This window comes from Tachyglossus aculeatus, chromosome 3, assembly GCF_015852505.1.
Source record: "Tachyglossus aculeatus isolate mTacAcu1 chromosome 3, mTacAcu1.pri, whole genome shotgun sequence".
Taxonomy (NCBI): Eukaryota; Metazoa; Chordata; class Mammalia; order Monotremata; family Tachyglossidae; genus Tachyglossus; species Tachyglossus aculeatus.
Window position 1 is genome coordinate 26,161,266 of NC_052068.1, and position 18,120 is coordinate 26,179,385.

General features: G+C 43.0%; 1 protein-coding gene across 1 annotated transcript in view; it reads right to left on the bottom strand.

Moving 5' to 3' along the window:
* The window catches only part of USP54 (ubiquitin specific peptidase 54), a 143,414-nt gene that overhangs the window by 101,720 nt on the left and 23,574 nt on the right, over nucleotides 1-18,120 (bottom strand). The window contains exon 2 of the mRNA XM_038743597.1: nucleotides 3,098-4,071. Coding sequence (XP_038599525.1) covers nucleotides 3,098-3,244 — 147 coding nt within the window. The 5' untranslated portion in view covers nucleotides 3,245-4,071. The remainder of the gene's footprint in view (nucleotides 1-3,097; nucleotides 4,072-18,120) is intronic.

Here is an 18,120-nt window from a genome sequence, read left to right on the forward strand (position 1 = left end):
ATACTAACAAAATAAAATAAATAGAATAGATATGTACAAGTAAAATAAATAAATAAATAAATAAATAGAGTAATAAATATGTACAAACATATATACATATATACAGGTGCTGTGGGGAAGGGAAGGAGGTAAGATGGGGGGATGGAGAGGGGATTGAGGGGGGGAGGAAGGAAGGGGCTGAGTGTGGGAAGGCCTCCTGGAGGAGGTGAGCTCTCAGTAGGGCCTTGAAGGGAGGAAGAGAGCGAGCTTGGCGGATGGGCAGAGGGAGGGCATTCCAGGCCCGGGGGAGGACGTGGGCCGGGGGTCGATGGCGGGACAGGCGAGAGCGAGGCCTAACAGGGAGGAGATTAGCGGCGGAGGAGCGGAGGGTGCGGGCTGGGCTGGAGAAGGACAGAAGGGAGGGGAGGTAGGAGGGGGCGAGGGGATGGAGAGCATGCCCTCATTCCCAAGGCAGGCTTCAGGGTCTGGAGGAGAAGAGACCCTCATAGGGGAAGCAGCATGGCCTAGTAGAAACAGCATGAGCCTGGGAATCAGAGGACCTGAGTTCCAATCCTAGCTCCATCACTTACTTACTAGGAGACCTTGGGTAGGTCACTTAATTTCTCTGTGCATCCGTTCCCTCATCTGCAAAATGGAAATTCAAAACCTGTTCTCCCTCCTAATTAAACTGGGAGCCCCGCGTGGGACCTGAGCCCACTGTTGGGTAGGGACTGTCTCTATGTGTTGCCAATTTGTACTTCCCAAGCGCTTAGTACAGTGCTCTGCACATAGTAAGCGCTCAATAAATACGATTGATGATGATGATGATGATGATCTTGTATCTATCCCAGTGTTTACTATGTGCCTTAAATATCGCAATTATTATCCCCCCTCTCCATCCCCCCCATCTTACCTCCTTCCCTTCCCCACAGCACCTGTATATATGTATATATGTTTGTACAAATTTATTACTCTATTTATTTATTTATTTATTTATTTTACTTGTACATATCTATTCTATTTATTTTATTTTGTTAGTATGTTTGGTTTTGTTCTCTGTCTCCCCCTTTTAGACTGTGAGCCCACTGCTGGGTAGGGACTGTCTCTATATGTTGCCAATTTGTACTTCCCAAGCGCTTAGTACAGTGCTCTGAACATGGTAAGCGCTCAATAAATACGATTGATGATGACGATGATGATCATCATCATTAAGGCTCCCGCTAGTCCTTATTTCAGCCATGGTGACCGTAACAAAAATAACTGTCAGAAAGTGGCCAAACTGTTGCTTTACTCTGAGTAGAGGTCTTACAAGAAAACTCACATTTTATGGTTATTAAAAGAAAACCAAAAGCTTTTGGGAAAGAAAACAACTGTCAGAAAATCATGAAGTCAACACAGGCTCTGCCCCTTGTCTGCTCTGTGACCTTGGGCAAGCCACTTAACTTCTCTGTGCCTCAGTTCCCTCATCTGGAAAATGGGTATTAAGACTGTTAGCCCCACGTGGGACAATCTGATTTCCTTGTATCTACCCCAGCGTTTAGCGCAGTTCTCAGCACACAGTAAGCACTTAACAAATACCATCATTATTATTATTATTGTGGCAACTACGACAGCGAGGAAAGAGGAACAGTAAGAGCTGCGTTTCACTCCCTGCACCTGCCTATCTGTCTCGGCCTGCATCTCCAACACCTCGCCAAGAGGCTGTTTTTTTTTCTTTTTTCCTTTTTTTGCAGGGGGCGGGGGGGGCTAGTTTGAAATGCATCACATTGGGGATGTTAGCAAAAAAGGAACATGTTTAGAAAGATCATCTCTATAAGTTTAGGACTATTCTTTGAAATCAATCCACCGTATTTATTGAATGCTTACTGTGCACAGAGCAGAGCACCAAGTGCATGGGAGAGCACATTATAACAGAGTTGGTAGATTTGTTCTTGAAATATTCTTCTCATTTTGTATTTTGTATGTCATTTCCTCTAGACTGTAAGCTCACCCTCTCGACTTTACTCTCACTGTGGAAAGGAAGCACGCCTAACAATTCTGCTGTACTCTCCTAAGTGCTTAGTACAGTGTTCTGCACACACCAAGTGCTCAATACCATTCACTGATCAACCGATTGCCTTTCCTTCAGTCTGTCGAACACTACCAAAAAAAAAAGTCATGGCCACACTTTACTTCCTCATTTAATTTTTAAGAGTACAGTAAAGTTAACATTTAGGCTAGGTATATCCCTCTTCCTGAGAGGACAGAACAGACTTCATTTCCTTTCATTCTGAAGAACTGAAAGGAATTGAGAAGAGGGGGAGGGGAAATCGTTGGGACAGCCCCAGGAGGGTGTAACCAGGAAATTCTACAGCTGCTCAAACCTAAGAGTGCTCAAACTTCATAGTTCTCGGTCCTCCCGACGAGGAACACGATAAAATGATAATGCGCTGTGGATAATCACCTCTAAAAAAGTTACTTCACTCCCTACTTTTAGGAAGGTCTGACCCGATTGACCGATGAACCAATACAGATGAGAATGTTTGGAGGGAATGAGCAAAACACCAAGCTAACCGCTTGAACATTTGTGCATATCTATTCTATTTATTTTATTTCATTAGTATGTTTGGTTTTGTTCTCTGTCTCCCCCTTTTAGACTGTGAGCCCACTGTTGGGTAGGGACTGTCTCTATATGTTGCCAATTTGTACTTCCCAAGCGCTTAGTACAGTGCTCTGCACATAGTAAGCGCTCAATAAGTACGATTGATGATGATGATGATGAACACTGAGCTTGTGCAGAGGGATACGCTAAAAGGCTCCAGTGAATTGAGAGGTTCTCTTACACTCCGGACGCCCAGATCGAGTCCCTCTGACCTGTTCTCCACCCGTTTTGGAGAAAGACAATTTGATAAACAACTGATCTTGGTTTTTACAAAACAGAATGTGGAACTAGGGGCCGAACACATCATAATCCAGTAAAACTTCAATTACACAGACTTAAGAACATGTTGTTTTTATTACGCCGACCAAAGGGACGATCGGAACTCTGACAGCTTTAAACTGAAATGAAGCGACTGAAATGTGACAACAGCAATAAGAAAATTGAGTTTATCGAGGAGACTATGGGTGGGTTCCTTACCTGCAGGGCGCTGTTCAGAAAACAGCTGTTCTGTCCTGGCTCATTAATCAGGCCCTTACTGGGGGCTATGGAGGTCATACTGCGAGGGGTGAACATTCCCTGAACATTCCCTCGCCCCACTGAAAAATAATTCCTCTTCCAAGACATTTTTTCCAAGATCAGCTTTATATCCGTTTGGTTAAATGTCTTTCAGTGCTTGAACGTTTTATTCCAGCTGAGAGTAGTCCAATGTTCTTGAACGTGATTTGAAGTGTTTATACCTGCCCTATCCGTGCACGTGCAGTCCAGGGAGAGAAATGCAGTCTTCTAAATTCAGCTGACGAAACGTTCACTCGACGGCTCCAATTGCCGGCACGAATCTTACATCCACGCAGAAGGAATGCACAAAGAGGAAAGCCATATTCTTCTGAATGTGATGTTTTGATATTACCTCCTTTCCCAGTTCAAGCAGCAGCTCCCACAGAGGATTTGTGAAGATATTGTAATCCTCAAATCCAGCAGCATCCAGGATCCAAAAGGGTCCTTCCCTCCCTCTCTGTCAGTGCCTTTTGAAATGCTCCCCTTGGATGGATGAAAAAAATCCACGAGTCGAAGTGACCAGCGAAGGAACAGGAATCAAACAAAACCTTTCCTGCTGGTTGGTGGTCTGTTCCATTATGTGCAGTCTGAGTGGCAACTTAAGTTCTGACAGATTGACAAAAGAAGATTCCACAACAGCTCCGGAATTAGAGTGCTTCGGGATTTTTTTTTTCTTTTTTAACCTTGCCAATAAATTCTTCTAACATCCCATACAGATCTTCAGAAGTTGTTGCTTCTCTTCGGCGACTGGGACGGCCAGCCTTGCCAAAGTACTTCAGAGAGAAGGGGGAAAAAAAAATAATCAAAAGCTTGCGTCACTTAATGACTCTGCTGGCTTTGTAGTGTTCTGCCAAAACCATTGATGACTGCCTCACCTCCCATTATAAACCTGAAACCTGGGGAAACAAACAAACAAAAAAAAACCTGAAACGATCATACCAAAGACGGGGGAAAAAACCTCAAGCATGTATTCTGGGGACTCTACTCAATTTGAGAATTAAATTAATCTAGATGAATTTAAAAAAATAAAAACACAACTTTTCAGGAACAAACCTCAAAATATCTCCTTGGAAACACTCATCCACAACCTTTAACTTAGTATCTGGTGATCATTTTTCAAATGAGTATATTAAATATGAATAATTATACACACAGGTTTATTGCCTGGATTTTGTTCTTAGCAGAAGTGTTACATCTGTGAGAAACATCCCATGGATGTGCTTGCATTTCCTCAGATTTGGAGTTTGAGAGCAGATTTGGGTCACAGCAAAATATCCCCTTGCCTTCTTATCCAAATAATTTGATGACGATTTGCTGTACCACATCCCTGAACCCACAGATGTTAGGCCTCATTCTTGAAAAAAGAGCATCCGAAATCTACAAAAATAACACCAAATTCTATATCAAAAGGTTCCCCTACAAAAATAACTCAAAATCCCCTATCTAAAGGTGCCCAAATTCCTTCACAGGAACTGAAGCAGGCAGCATTTCAAACTATATCAAAAACAGCAAGTCATCTTTTAAGAATTCCATTCCTCCCAACCAGTTAACAGTATTATAATAACACTTATGTTGCCAACTTGTACTTCCCAAGCGCTTAGTACAGTGCTCTGCACACAGTAAGCGCTCAATAAATACAACTGATTGATTGATAATAACGAAAGTATGTTAAGCGCTTACTATGTGCCAAGCACTGTTCTAAGTGCTGGGGGAGATACAACGTAATTAGGTTGTTCCACGTGGGGCTCACAGTTTTAATCCCCACTTTATAGATGAGGGAACTGAGGCACGGAGAAGTTAAGTGACTTTTCATTCATTCATTCATTCAATCGTATTTATTGAGCGCTTACTGTGTGCAGAGCACTGTACTAAGCGCTTGGGAAGTACAAGTTGGCAACATATAGAGACGGTCCCTACTGAACAGTGGGCTCACAGTCTACAAGGGGGAGACAGAGAACAAAACAGAACATATTAACAAAATAAAATAAATAGAAGAATATGTACAAATAAAAAATAAATAGAATAATAAATACATACAAACATATACACATGACTTGCCCTAAATCACACAGCTGACAAGTGGCGGAACCGGGATTAGAACCCACAACCTCCGACTCCCAAGCCCAGGCTCTTACCACTAAGCCCTTCTCTCATCCAAACTTCAAAACACTCAAGGAACCTGGCTCTGAGATTTAAACAGCAAACCCATGGGAGTCAAGTTCTCAAGCATTAAGACTACAGTTCCTATAATTGTAAACAAAGGCATTTTCCTTTCACGGATAAAGGAAAACTAGCTAGGAAAAAGCAATTCGCTGAAAGTGATTTAAAGGAGAATCTTCAAGAAGTTCACTCCAGTGACAAGGTAGCGAATGAGGATTCTAAACTGAGACAAATACTCTGGTAGGTGGAGGAAGGAGAAAACAAAATAGCAGAAGAAAAGTCGGATTCCATCCCTAAAGACACCCTTTAGAAAACTGCGAAATCTGTACCTCCTCAATACAGCCAATACTTTGGGTTTTGAAAGGGACCCTTCTTCAAAGGGAAAGGATGAATATAGTCAAGGGCACAAAGCACAGCTATTCCCAGATTCTAGGGGCCCCTTCTTCAGTCGTATTCATTGCACGTGCAATATACCGTGAGCAGACCACTTCAAAGGGAATAGTCTCCTGGGCCCAAACTCTGAGACTAAAACTCAGGGAGGACGGGGGAATTGGCTCGGGAACTAATGTAGGCCTGTGAATATTGCATGTCCTTTTCACACCCTGAGTTCATAAGGCGCTTCAAAATGCTCTGCATACAGTAAGCACTCGATTCCTTCGAGCGACTGCGACATTTTCATTGCTAATACAAAGGGAACCCTCCTTCAAAATGGGCCCGCCTTGCATGTAGGGCAAAAAAGGATCTTCCCAGGAAGAGTCACCTATCTGTTCCTTCTTGTCAGATCTAGCTTATATGGTTACATGCTGCTTTATGCTCATCATCATCATCATCATCAATCGTATTTATTGAGCGCTTACTATGTGCAGAGCACTGTACTAAGCGCTTGGGAAGTACAAATTGGCAACATATATGCTCCTACGGTCTACCAAAACAACCCAACAAGGATGTTGGTTAGTAGCAGGACCTCCAGCATATGTCAAGGGTTTCTTGCTCCCATTAAAGAAATGGCAGGAAGATTGGGGAGGAAGTCGGTGAGAGAGCGAGCGAGCGCACGCGCGCTTTGGAGAGATGCTTCAAGGGGGCTGGAGGTCTCTCACTGACCCATCTGTCTCTCCCTTCCAAGTTTTTCTAGGTTAACTCTCCCTCTAGCTCTTCTCCCTCTCCACAAGCCTCTCGGCCTTCCCCATCACCAGTAGCTCTGCCAAGTCCCTTTCAACTCCCAGTCTTTGAGAGAGCCCTTAGATTTCTTCAAACAGCCTTCTGATCACAAGAGCCACTCCTATGGCATCATAACCTAATTCTATAATAATAAGGTATTTGTTCTGTGCTTACTAAGTGCCAAGCACTGAGCAAAACCTTGGGGTGGATACGGGATAATCAGATTGGCCCCGACCCCTGTCCTACAAGGGGCTCAAGCTCTAAGCGGGAAGGAGAACAGGCATCAAATCCCCAATTTACAGATGAGGAAATCGAGGTACAGAAGTTAAATGACTTACCCAAGCTCACACGGCAGGAGAGTAGCCGAGCCCAGGCTCAGAATTCAGGTCTCCTGATTCCCAGCCTTTGTTCTAACCATGATGCCAGGCTAATAGCATTTTTAAAGTGCTCCCTGTGCTGCAAAGCACTATGCTAAGCAATGGGGTAGATACAAGATAATCACTTTGAATACTCCCTGTCCCACGCTCTAAGAGGTGAAGAGAGCAGGAATCTTACCCCCATTTTACAGGTGACATATTTGCTCATATTTATTACTCAATTTATTTTATTAATGATTTGTATATATCTATAATTCTATCTATTTTTGATGCTATTGATGCCTGTCTACTTGTTTTGTTTTGTTGTCTGTCTCCCCCTTCTAGATTGTGAGCCGTTGTTGGGTAGGGGTTGTCTCTTATCTGTTGCCGAATTGTACTCTCCAAGCACTGAGTACAGTAATCTGCACAGAGTAAGCGCTGAATAAATGCGCTTAATAAATACGACAATGAACAAATGAAGGTATTTCATTCTCTATTTTTGTCTCTATATTTCTATTTCTGTCTCTATATGTTGCCCATACCTCTATAGGTATTTCTGTTTCTATATGTTACCAACTTGTACTTCCCAAGCGCTTAGTACAGTGCTCTGCACACAGTAAGCGCTCAATAAATATGATTGATGATGATGATGATGATGAATGGAAGATGAGGAAACTGAGGCCCTCCCTCTGCCCATCCGCCAAGCTACCTCTCTTCCTCCCTTCGAGGCCCTACTGAGAGCTCACCTCCTCCAGGAGGCCTTCCCAGACTGAGCCCCTTCCTTCCTCTCCCCCTCGTCCCCCTCTCCATCCCCCCATCCTACCTCCTTCCCTTCCCCACAGCAGCTGTATATATGTATATATTTTTGTACATATTTATTACTCTATTTACTTATTTTACTTGTACATATCTATTCTATTTATTGTATTTTGTTAGTATGTTTGGTTTTGTTCTCTGTCTCCCCCTTTTAGACTGTGAGCCCACTGTTGGGTAGGGACTGTCTCTATATGTTGCCAATTTGTACTTCCCAAGCGCTTAGTACAGTGCTCTGCACATAGTAAGCGCTCAATAAATACGATTGATGATGATGATGAGGCCCAGGGAGGTTAAATGATTGGACCGCTTTCACAAGTCGTGTGCTTTTTCTGCTAGGCCCTGGTGAAGCTTCATTACCCTCTGCCAATGACATTAATGTTCTGCAGCCTTGGTTAAGAAACATGTTATCTTAAATTACGCCCTAGCTACCCCAGAATCACAGTGAGAGACGAAACCACAATTTCAATTACCCGAGGTTACTCACAGAGACCACAAGACCCCAACTCTAAGAACACACCCAAATACACGCCCCTTTTCAAGTCCTCTGAACATCACTGGACTGGCCAAGCCGCATTCCTGAAGAACTAAAAGCACAGGAATTTCTTGCAACAACACTCCCCTTTGTTCTCAGGCAGATGGGTGCCGTTTCCAGTATCCACTTGGGGATTTTTCTAAAGTCACGTCGCCCTGTGAAGCACTCTCAGGACTAAGGAGCAATCGGGAGGAAAAGGAGTTTGATGGCAGGTAAAGATTCCAAGACTTTACCTAGTTGAATAGGATAAGGTCGGGCAAGTGTCCTTTCTACCAAACCTAGGTGTGTCAGAAACTGGAAGAGGAAAACCAAAGGAAACAAAGCCAAGGCAATCAGAAGCAAATAACCCAGAGAAGTGTCAAGAGAAGAGTTCCATAATCTCGATAGCCTGAAATTCTGGTTTCAGAGCCAAGAAAAGCTTAGTCCCAAATAACTCTTCACATTGTCCGTCTCCTAAAGACTTCTGAGAAAAGAAATTATGATCCCATGTAAGGATTCCTAATCAACTCTGCCTCCCGCTCCTTTTTGTTCACTTCAGTACGAGAGAGCAAGGAATGTATTCTCATAGAAAAGTCAGCAGTTGCCTTTCAGGTTATAGCACTGTACTTTAAATAAAGGAGTCTGTGTTCACCAAGTTAGCAGATGATACTGAACCAAATGGTATTAGCAATCCCTCAGGAGCAATCTTATTGTGCTGAGTCCCCCAACAGGCATTAATTAAAAGCTGCTGGTCATGAACAACAATGATCATATCAGCTAACGAAAGGACGAAAAGGAGCTTCCTCGGTAAACTGTACTCACTAATGCCCGATCTGTGCCCCCCAAAACAGCCTCAGAAATATCCATAATAAACCCGCTACTACTACTACCTGCACACAGAAAGTGCTCAACAGATACCACAGACTGATTGATTGATTCATCTCCCACTGGGTTCAATGCACCGTACTCAAGAGACGTCCAATAAAACTATACGAGACATTCCCTGCCCACAAGAGACTTGTAAACAGACATAAAACCAGTTTAAAATAGAGCAATTGGAATAATAGAATGTAAAAACCGTATATGTTCCCAAGTGCTGAGGATGGATATAAATCCTTACGTGCCGGGGTGGCGGGCTCAACCTTTTGAGAGCTTGCTGCATCCCAGCAAAAAATATTCTAAGACACACTACCCAAATTCTAAATGCAGGGGTGGTCAGAGTTGTGCTCTGCTTCTCCCCCGTATTCTAGCAAGAAAATATAATGGGTCCTTTACCGGTGCCCATCTGCCCACCCACTCTTTCACTCTCCACTCAAAAAGATGATAACCAAAAACCCCAAAGGGCAAATAAAGTCATTTGTATGATATTCATTCATTCATTCAATCAATCGTATTTATTGAGCGCTTGCTGTGTGCAGAGCACTGGACTAAGCGCTTGGGAAGTACAAGTCGGCAACATATAGAGACGGTCCCTACCTAACAGCGGGCTCACAGTCTAGAAGGGGGAGACAGACAACAAAACAAAACATGGAGCCAGGTGTCAAAATCGTCAGAACAAACAGAATTAAAGTTATATGCAAATCATTAACATAAACAGAATATTAAATATGTGCAAGTAAAATAAATAGAATAATAAATCTGTACAACTATATATACAAGTGCTGTGGCGGGGGGAAGGAGGCAGGGCAGGGGGGATGGGGAGGACATAGTAAGCGCTCAATAAATACGACTGATTGATTGATTGATTGAGAGGAAAAAGGGGGCTCAGTCTGGGAAGGCCTCCTGGAGGAGGTGAGCTCTCAGTAGGGCTTTGAAGGGAGGATATAATTTACGTGCATAAAATGAGTCCTATGGGTAATGGATTAATAATAATAATAATGATAATGTTGGCATTTGTTAAGCGCTTACTATGTGCAAAGCACTGTTCTAAGCGCTTGGGGGGATACAAAGTGATCAGGTTGTCCCACGTGGGGCTCACAGTCTTAATGCCCATTTTACAGGTGAGGTGACTGAGGCTCAGAGAAGTTAAGTGACTTGCCCAAGGTTACACAGCAGACAAGTGGCAGAGGCAGGATTCACCTGTACTGGTGAGCAGTGGTGTGGGAAACAGTCAAAGGCAGATGAAAGGCGATCAAAACGCGGATCAAAGACAACGGCAGAGACTCGGGGTTTCACCGCGTGGAAGAAGGCAACGGTAAACCACCTCCATATCTCTACCAAGAAAACTCTCTGGATACACATACCAAAATGACTTTATGACAGAAGATGGGACATTCTGAAGCAGGTGGGTCCACAGAGTCATTAGGGGTTGGAAACGACTTGACAGCATTTGAAGAAGATGGACAGCCACCAATCAGAGGAGTCCCCGTCCTATTCTCGTTTAATTGATCATTTTTACTTAAATAACAAATAATTACGGTGCTTGTTAAGCGCTTACTATGTGCCAAGCACTGTTTTTTTTTTTTCTCTGTCTCCCCCTTTTAGACTGTGAGCCCAATGTTGGGTAGGGACTGTCTCTATATGTTGCCAATTTGTACTTCCCAAGCGCTTAGTACAGTGCTCTGCACATAGTAAGCGCTCAATAAATATGATTGATTGATTGATTGACTCTAAGCACTGGGATATACAAGTTAATCAGGTTGGACACAGTCCCCCGTCCCAATTGGGGCTCACACTCTTATCCCCATTTTACAGAGCAGGTAACAGGCACAGAGTAGTGAAGTGACTGGCCCAAGGTCACACAGCAGACACGTGGCGGAGCCAGCAGTAGAACCCAGGTCCTCCTGACTCCCAAGCCTATGCTCTATCCACTAAGCCATGCTACTTACTTGGCCAAGGCTTTATACAATGCTGCAATGTCATTTATAGCTGTGTGACTTTGGGCAAGTTACTTGACTTCTCTGTGCCTCAGTTCCCTCATCTGTAAAACGGGGATTAAGTCTGTAAGCCCCCACGTGGGACAACCTAATCACTTTGTATCCTCCCCAGCGCTTAGAACAGTGCTTTCCACATAGTAAGCGCTTAATAAATGCCATCATTATTATTATTATTATTATTATTTATATTAAATTTTTCCTGGGCCAGACATAAACAAGTGGGATGCCAATTCCCATTTATTTTTCTCCTTCTTAAGGAATACAGCTGCTGAGCTGTGCACCCCATTTCCTTGCTAACCTGAAACTGGGTTTTACTGACATCAGTGAGGTAATCTGGGATCACATGGGTACAACAATTTTAAAGCCAGTGGTCACACACTGCTACAAAGGAAGGTAGAGTAAAAATTCCTTGAAAGTGTGTATTATTTATCATTTATCTAATAATAATAACAATAATGGCAATTTATCATTTATCAAGTAATAATAATAATGATGGCATTTATTAAGTGCTTACTATGTGCAAAGCACTGTTCTAAGCGCTGGAATAAAATTACAAACTAGTCCAATAATATCATCAATCGCATTTATTGAGCGCTTACTATGTGCAGAGCACTGTACTAAGCGCTTGGGAAGTACAAATATGAATTCTATAGTTCTTTGAAAATAAAACAGACAACAACCTGGCCTTAAAGCAATACGGCCTCCTTACTGGAGATGACGGAGGCAGCAGCAGCCGCCAAGTATGCCCCCTCAATTTTGAACCCACAAAATGTTTGTGAGACGGTTTGAAATAGTGAAGACCGTCACTTTCTGTAGAATGAGCTTACAAAATTAGAATTTTGCTTAGAATGAGCTTACAAAATTCAGCCTTTGCTTAAACTCTTGTTTTTTTTTTTTTTCAATTGTGCTTACGAAGTGCTTAGTATGTGTCAACCACTCTCCCAAGTGCTGGGGTAGATATAAATTAATCAAGCTAATTAGAATCCCTGACTCACATCACACTCACAATCTAAGTAGGAGGGGGAACCGGTACTGAATTCCCATTTTGCAGTAGAGAAAGCCAAGGCAAAGAGAAGTTAAGAGGCTTCTTGCCCAAGGTCTGAGAGCGGGGAAGTGTCAGAAGCAGGATTAGAACCCAGGTCCGGCCCATGCTTTATCCACCGGGCCACGCTGCCTCAATCGTCTGCCTAACTTTTTTGGACTGGGAGTAACCTAAAACTATAAAACTTTTCTTTCTCTTTCTTTTTTGGGTATTTGTTACGCATTTACCACACGCCAGGCACTGTTCTAAGCGTGGCTCAGTGGAAAGAGCGCAGGCTTGGGAGTCAGAGGTCATGGGTTCGAATCCCACCCACCCCCACATGTCTGCTGTGTGACCTTGGGCAAGTCACTTAACTTCTCTCTGCCTCAGTTCCCTCATCTATAAAATGGGGATTAAGACTGTGAGCCCCACGTGGGACAACCTCATCACCTTGTAGAGAAGCAGCGTGGCTCAGTGGAAAAAGCCCGGGATTTGGAGTCGGAGGTCGTGGGTTCGAATCCCATCTCCGGCCGCATGTCTGCTGTGTGACCTTGGGCAAGTCACTTCACTTGTCGGAGCCTCAGTTACCTCATCTGTAAAATGGGGATGGTGACTGTGAGCCCCACGCGGGACAACCCGATCACCTTGTATCCCCCCCCCCCAGCGCTTAGAACAGTGCTTTGCACATAGTAAGTGCTTAACAAATGCCATTATGATTATGATGATGATGATGATTCTAAGTGCTGGTGTGGTTACAAGCTAATAAGGTTGGACACAGTCCATATCCCACATGGGGCTCATAGTTTTAATCCCCATTTTAGCAATAGTAATGGTTTTTGTTAAGTGCTTGCTATGTGCCAGGCACTGTACTAAGCGCTGGATAGATACAAGATAATCAGGTTGGACCCAATCCATGCACACATGGAGTTTACAATCTCAATCCCCATTTTACAGATGAGGTAACTGAGGCACGGAAGTTAAGTGACTTGCCCAGGGTCACACAGCAGACAAATGCCGTGGCCGGAATAAAAACCCAGGTCCTCTGATTCCCAGACCCGTTCTCTATCCATTAGAACATACTGCTTCTTGCCTTTATATACACAGTTTATATGTAAATTTATATAAACTTGCCTTTATATATAATGAGAGAGACGGCCAGGACCTGCGGGGGATAATTTTTCGGATTAAAGGAATGGGAAATGAGGAAGGAGGCCAAATCGCGTGCCAAACATAATGATGAAAGGGGCAAAATACTGAGCAACATTCGTGGTAATGGTCTGCATTTTTCTTACTTTCTTTTTAAAGTTTATCGGGCTTGAGATTCCTTCAGTGGTGTTCCTCTAAGTGATAGAACACTCCTGATTAAAGCGTCACACAATATTTGCTTTTGATTTAAGTTTGAAAATGCAAGATAACAGTTCATAACCCCAACAGCCTTTTGCTGATTTATGGGCTGGTTATCGGAGTGCGGTGGAATTTATAATTAATTGATCACAGTCAGTTACAGATTTCTTTGTTCTGGACTACGTGCTTGGGGGAACGACAAGTTCATTCATTCATTTATTTATTTTACTTGTACATATGTTGCCAACTTGTACTTCCCAAGCGCTTAGTACAGTGCTCTGCACACAGTAAGCGCTCAATCAATATGATTGATTGATTGATTGATTGTTCTTTCTCCACTCCCACTGCTTCACACTTGACTTTCTAGACTGTGAGCCCACTGTTGGGTAGGGACCGTCTCTATATGTTGCCAACTTGTACTTCCCAAGCGCTTAGTACAGTGCTCTGCACACAGTAAGCGCTCAATAAATACGATTGATTGATTGATTGATAAACAACTCTCCATCAGACAGAGTTCCTCAACTCTGTATGGTTTCCTGAGCATGGGACTTTGGTAGTTTCCAACTCTCAAGCACAACAGGAAGAATTTCATGTAGATTTGTGATCAGAGGTATAAAAATTACTCGGTTTTCCCATCACAGGAACTATGCGGCTCAATCAATCAATCAATCGTATTTATTGAGCGCTTACTGTGTGCAGAGCACTGTACTAAGCGCTTGGGAAGTCCAAGTTGGCAACATATAGAGACAGTACCTACCCAACAGTGGGCTCACAGTCTAAAAGGGGGAGACAAAGAATAAAACCAAACATACTAACAAAATAAAATAAATAGAATAGATATGTACAAGTAAAATAGAGTAATATGTACAAACATATATACATATATACAGGTGATATACATATATACAGGCTCAAGCTAGTTTTGTATCTGAATAGAGAGGGGAAGGGGAATGAAAGGCAAAACTGGTTCTCATCCTCTATCATCGTCATCATCATCATCAATCATATTTATTGAGCGCTTACTGTGTGCAGAGCACTGTACTAAGCGCTTGGGAAGTACAAATTGGCAACATATAGAGACAGTCCCTACCCAACAGTGGGCTCACAATCTAAATGGGGGAGACAGAGAACAAAACCACACATACTAACAAAATAAAATAAATAGAATAGATATGTACAAGTAAAATAAATACAGTAATAAATATGTACAAACATATATACATATATACAGGCTCAAGCTAGTTTTGTATCTGAAAAGAGAGGGGAAGGGGAATGAAAAGCAAAACTGGTTCTCATCCTCTATCATCAGGACTTGTTACTTCCATGAGCTTGAAATAAAGCTCTCCCATTCCCTCCCCGGTCCCCTCCGGCTTTCCACAGCAAAATCCCACAGACCACAGCTCTTTCCATGTTCAAAATCCTTCTGAAATCTCACTTCCTTCAGCAAGCCTTTCCCAGTTAATTCCCAGCATCCTGAATAGTATCAGCTAACCAGCCAGCTCTACAGAAGCAGTGTGGCCTAACGGATAAAGCAGAGGACTGAGAGTCAGAAAGAACTGGGTTCTAATTCCGACTCTGCCAGTTGTCTGCTGTGTGACCTTGGGCAATTTACTTAACTTCTCTGGGCCTCAGTTCCCTCATCTGTACAATGGGGATTAAGGCTTTGAGCCCCATGTGAGACAGGGACTGCCTCCAACCCGATTATCTTTTATCATCATCATCAATCATACTTATTGAGCGCTTACTGTGTGCAGAGCACTGTACTAAGCACTTGGGAAGTACAAATTGGCAACATATAGAGACAGTCCCTACCCAACAGTGGGCTCACAGTCTAAAAGGGGGAGACAAAACCAAACATACTACAAAATAAAATAGAATAGATATGTACAAGTAAAATAAATAAATAAATAAATAGAGTAATAAATGTGTACAAGCATATATACACCAGCACTTAGAGCAGTGCCTGGCCCATAGTAAATACTACCAATATTTTTTTTTAATTTTTTTAGTATTTGTATACCTATTTATTCCCATCCTCAGCCTTTATGTACATGTGCTTATTCAAATGTGCACTCAATTATTACTTCAGAAAACTCTACTAGTAAATGTTTTAATGCCTTTCTCTCCCACATTAGAGTGTCTGCTCCTGTGGTCAGGGAGCATATTCATTCATTCTTTTTCATTCAGTCATATTTAGTCTAGAAGCAGCGTGGCTCAGTGGAAAGAGCACGGGCTTTGGAGTCAGATATCATGGGTTCGAATCCCGGCTCCACCACGTGCCTGCTGGGTGACCCTGGGAAAGTCACTTAACTTCTCGGAGCCTCAGTTACCTCATCTGTAAAAGGGGGATGATGACTGTGAGCCCCACGCGGGACAACCTGATCACCTTATAACCTCCCCAAGCGCTTAGAACAGTGCTTTGCACATAGTAAGCGCTTAGTAAATGCCATCATCATTATTATTATTATTATTATTATTATATTTATTGAGCGCTTCTGTTGTGCATTCCCAAGTGCTTGGTACGTAGCTCCTTCCTCTAACTGTAACTCTTCAGTCAATCAATCAATGATATTTACTGACCGTTTAATGTGTGCAGGTGGCTCAATGGAAAGAGCCCAGGCTTGGGAGTCAGAGGTCATGGGTTCTAATCCCGACTCTGCCAATTAGCTGTGTGACCTTGGGCAAGTCACTTCTCTGGGCCTCAGTTACCTCATCTGGAAAATGGGGATCAAGACCGTGAGCCCCACGTGGGACAACCCGATCACCTTGTATCCTCCCCAGTGCTTAGAACAGTGCTTTGCACATAGTAAATGCTTAACAAATGCCATCATTATTATTATTACTAAGAGCTTGGAAGGGTAAAATACAACAGAGTGGGTAGAAAAACTCCCTTCTCACTATAAACATACAATCTAGAAGGGAAGACAGACATCAAAATAAATTACGATGTGTACGTAAGGCTATGAGGCTACGGGTGGGGTGAATATCAAAAATTACTATAATACTAATTTTTTAAATAGGTGTAACCATCTTAGCCACTTCATGCTTCAGGAAGGACTCTCGGGGAAAAGCCAATACTGTTCTGACCACAGAGGGAAAAGTCAACTATCCTTCTCTGCGATGCCAATAATCAGCAAACTTTCATTCATTCAGTTTTATTTATTGAGCGCTTACTGCGTGCAGAGCAATGTATTAAGCGCTTGGAAAGTACAATTCAGCAAGAGATTTAGAGCACTTGGAAAACTGCCTTCATCTTTCACTCTTTGTCCCTTCACTGATAACCCTCTCATTACCTACATTCATTCATTCAATTGCATTTATTAAGCGCTTACTGTGTACAGAGCACTGTACTAAGTGTTTGGGAAAGTAGAATTCAACAGCAAACAGTGACAGTCCCTGCCCACAACAAGCTTACAGTCTAGAGTGGGGGAGACAAACTTCTTACAAGTTCAGAAAGGGAGGAGATAAAAGCCATCGTGGTCACTGGTCCTCCTGGGAAATAAGACTTCAATAAGTGAGACCACAGATGGGTATTTTTCAAACTTAGGCAGGCAGATGGCCTATAGGCATCATACATGTGCTGAATCATCATCATCATCATCAATCGTATTTATTGAGCGCTTACTGTGTGCAGAGCACTGTACTAAGCGCTTGGGAAGTACAAGTCGGCAGCATATAGAGACAGTCCCTACCCAACAGTGGGCTCACAGTCTAAAAGGGGGAGACAGAGAACAAAACCAAACATACTAACAAAATAAAATAGAATAGATATGTACAAGTAAAATAAATAAATTAATTAATAGAGTAACAAATATGTACAAACATATATACACCTATACAGGTGCAGTGGGGAAGGCAAGGAGGTAAGATGGGGGGGATGGAGAGGGGGACGAGGGGGAGAGGAAGGAAGGGGCTCAGTGTGGGAAGGCCTCCTGGAGGAGGTGAGCTCTCAGTAGGGCCTTGAAGGGAGGAAGAGAGCTAGTTGCCAACTTGTACTTCCCAAGCGCTTAGTACAGTGCTCTGCACACAGTAAGCGCTCAATAAATACAATTGATTGATTGATTGATTGAAAAGGGACAGCAGTGCTTGTTATGCAGGCTCTCAGGTGACAATACAGGACAATCATTCTGAGAGGGAAAGAGAAAAAGGATCCCTTCTTTAATAATAATAATAATAATAATAATAGTAATGGTGTTTGTTAAGCGCTTACTATGCGCAAAACACTGTTCTAAGCGCTGGGGGGATACAAGGTGATCAGGTTGTCCCACGTGGGGCTCACAATCTTAATCCCCATTTTACAGATGAGGGAACTGAGGCCCAGAGAAGTTAAGTGACTTGCCCAAAGTCACAAAGCTAACAGTTGGCGGAGCCGGGATTTGAATCCACGACCTCTGACTCCAAAGCCGAAGCAGCTTGGCTCAGTGGAAAGAGCCCGGGCTTTGGAGTCAGAGGTCAAGGGTTCGAATCCCGGCTCCACCACATGTCTGCTGGGTGACTTTGGGCAAGTCACTTCACTTCTCTGGGCCTCAGTTACCTCATCTGTAAAATGGGGATTAAGACTGTGAGCCCCACGTGGGACAACCTGATCACCTTGTATTTCCCCAGCGCTCAGAACAGTGCTTTGCACATAGTAAGCGCTTAACAAATGCCATTATTATTATTATTTCCACCGAGCCACGCTGCTTCTTTGTTGGCCAGGCCCT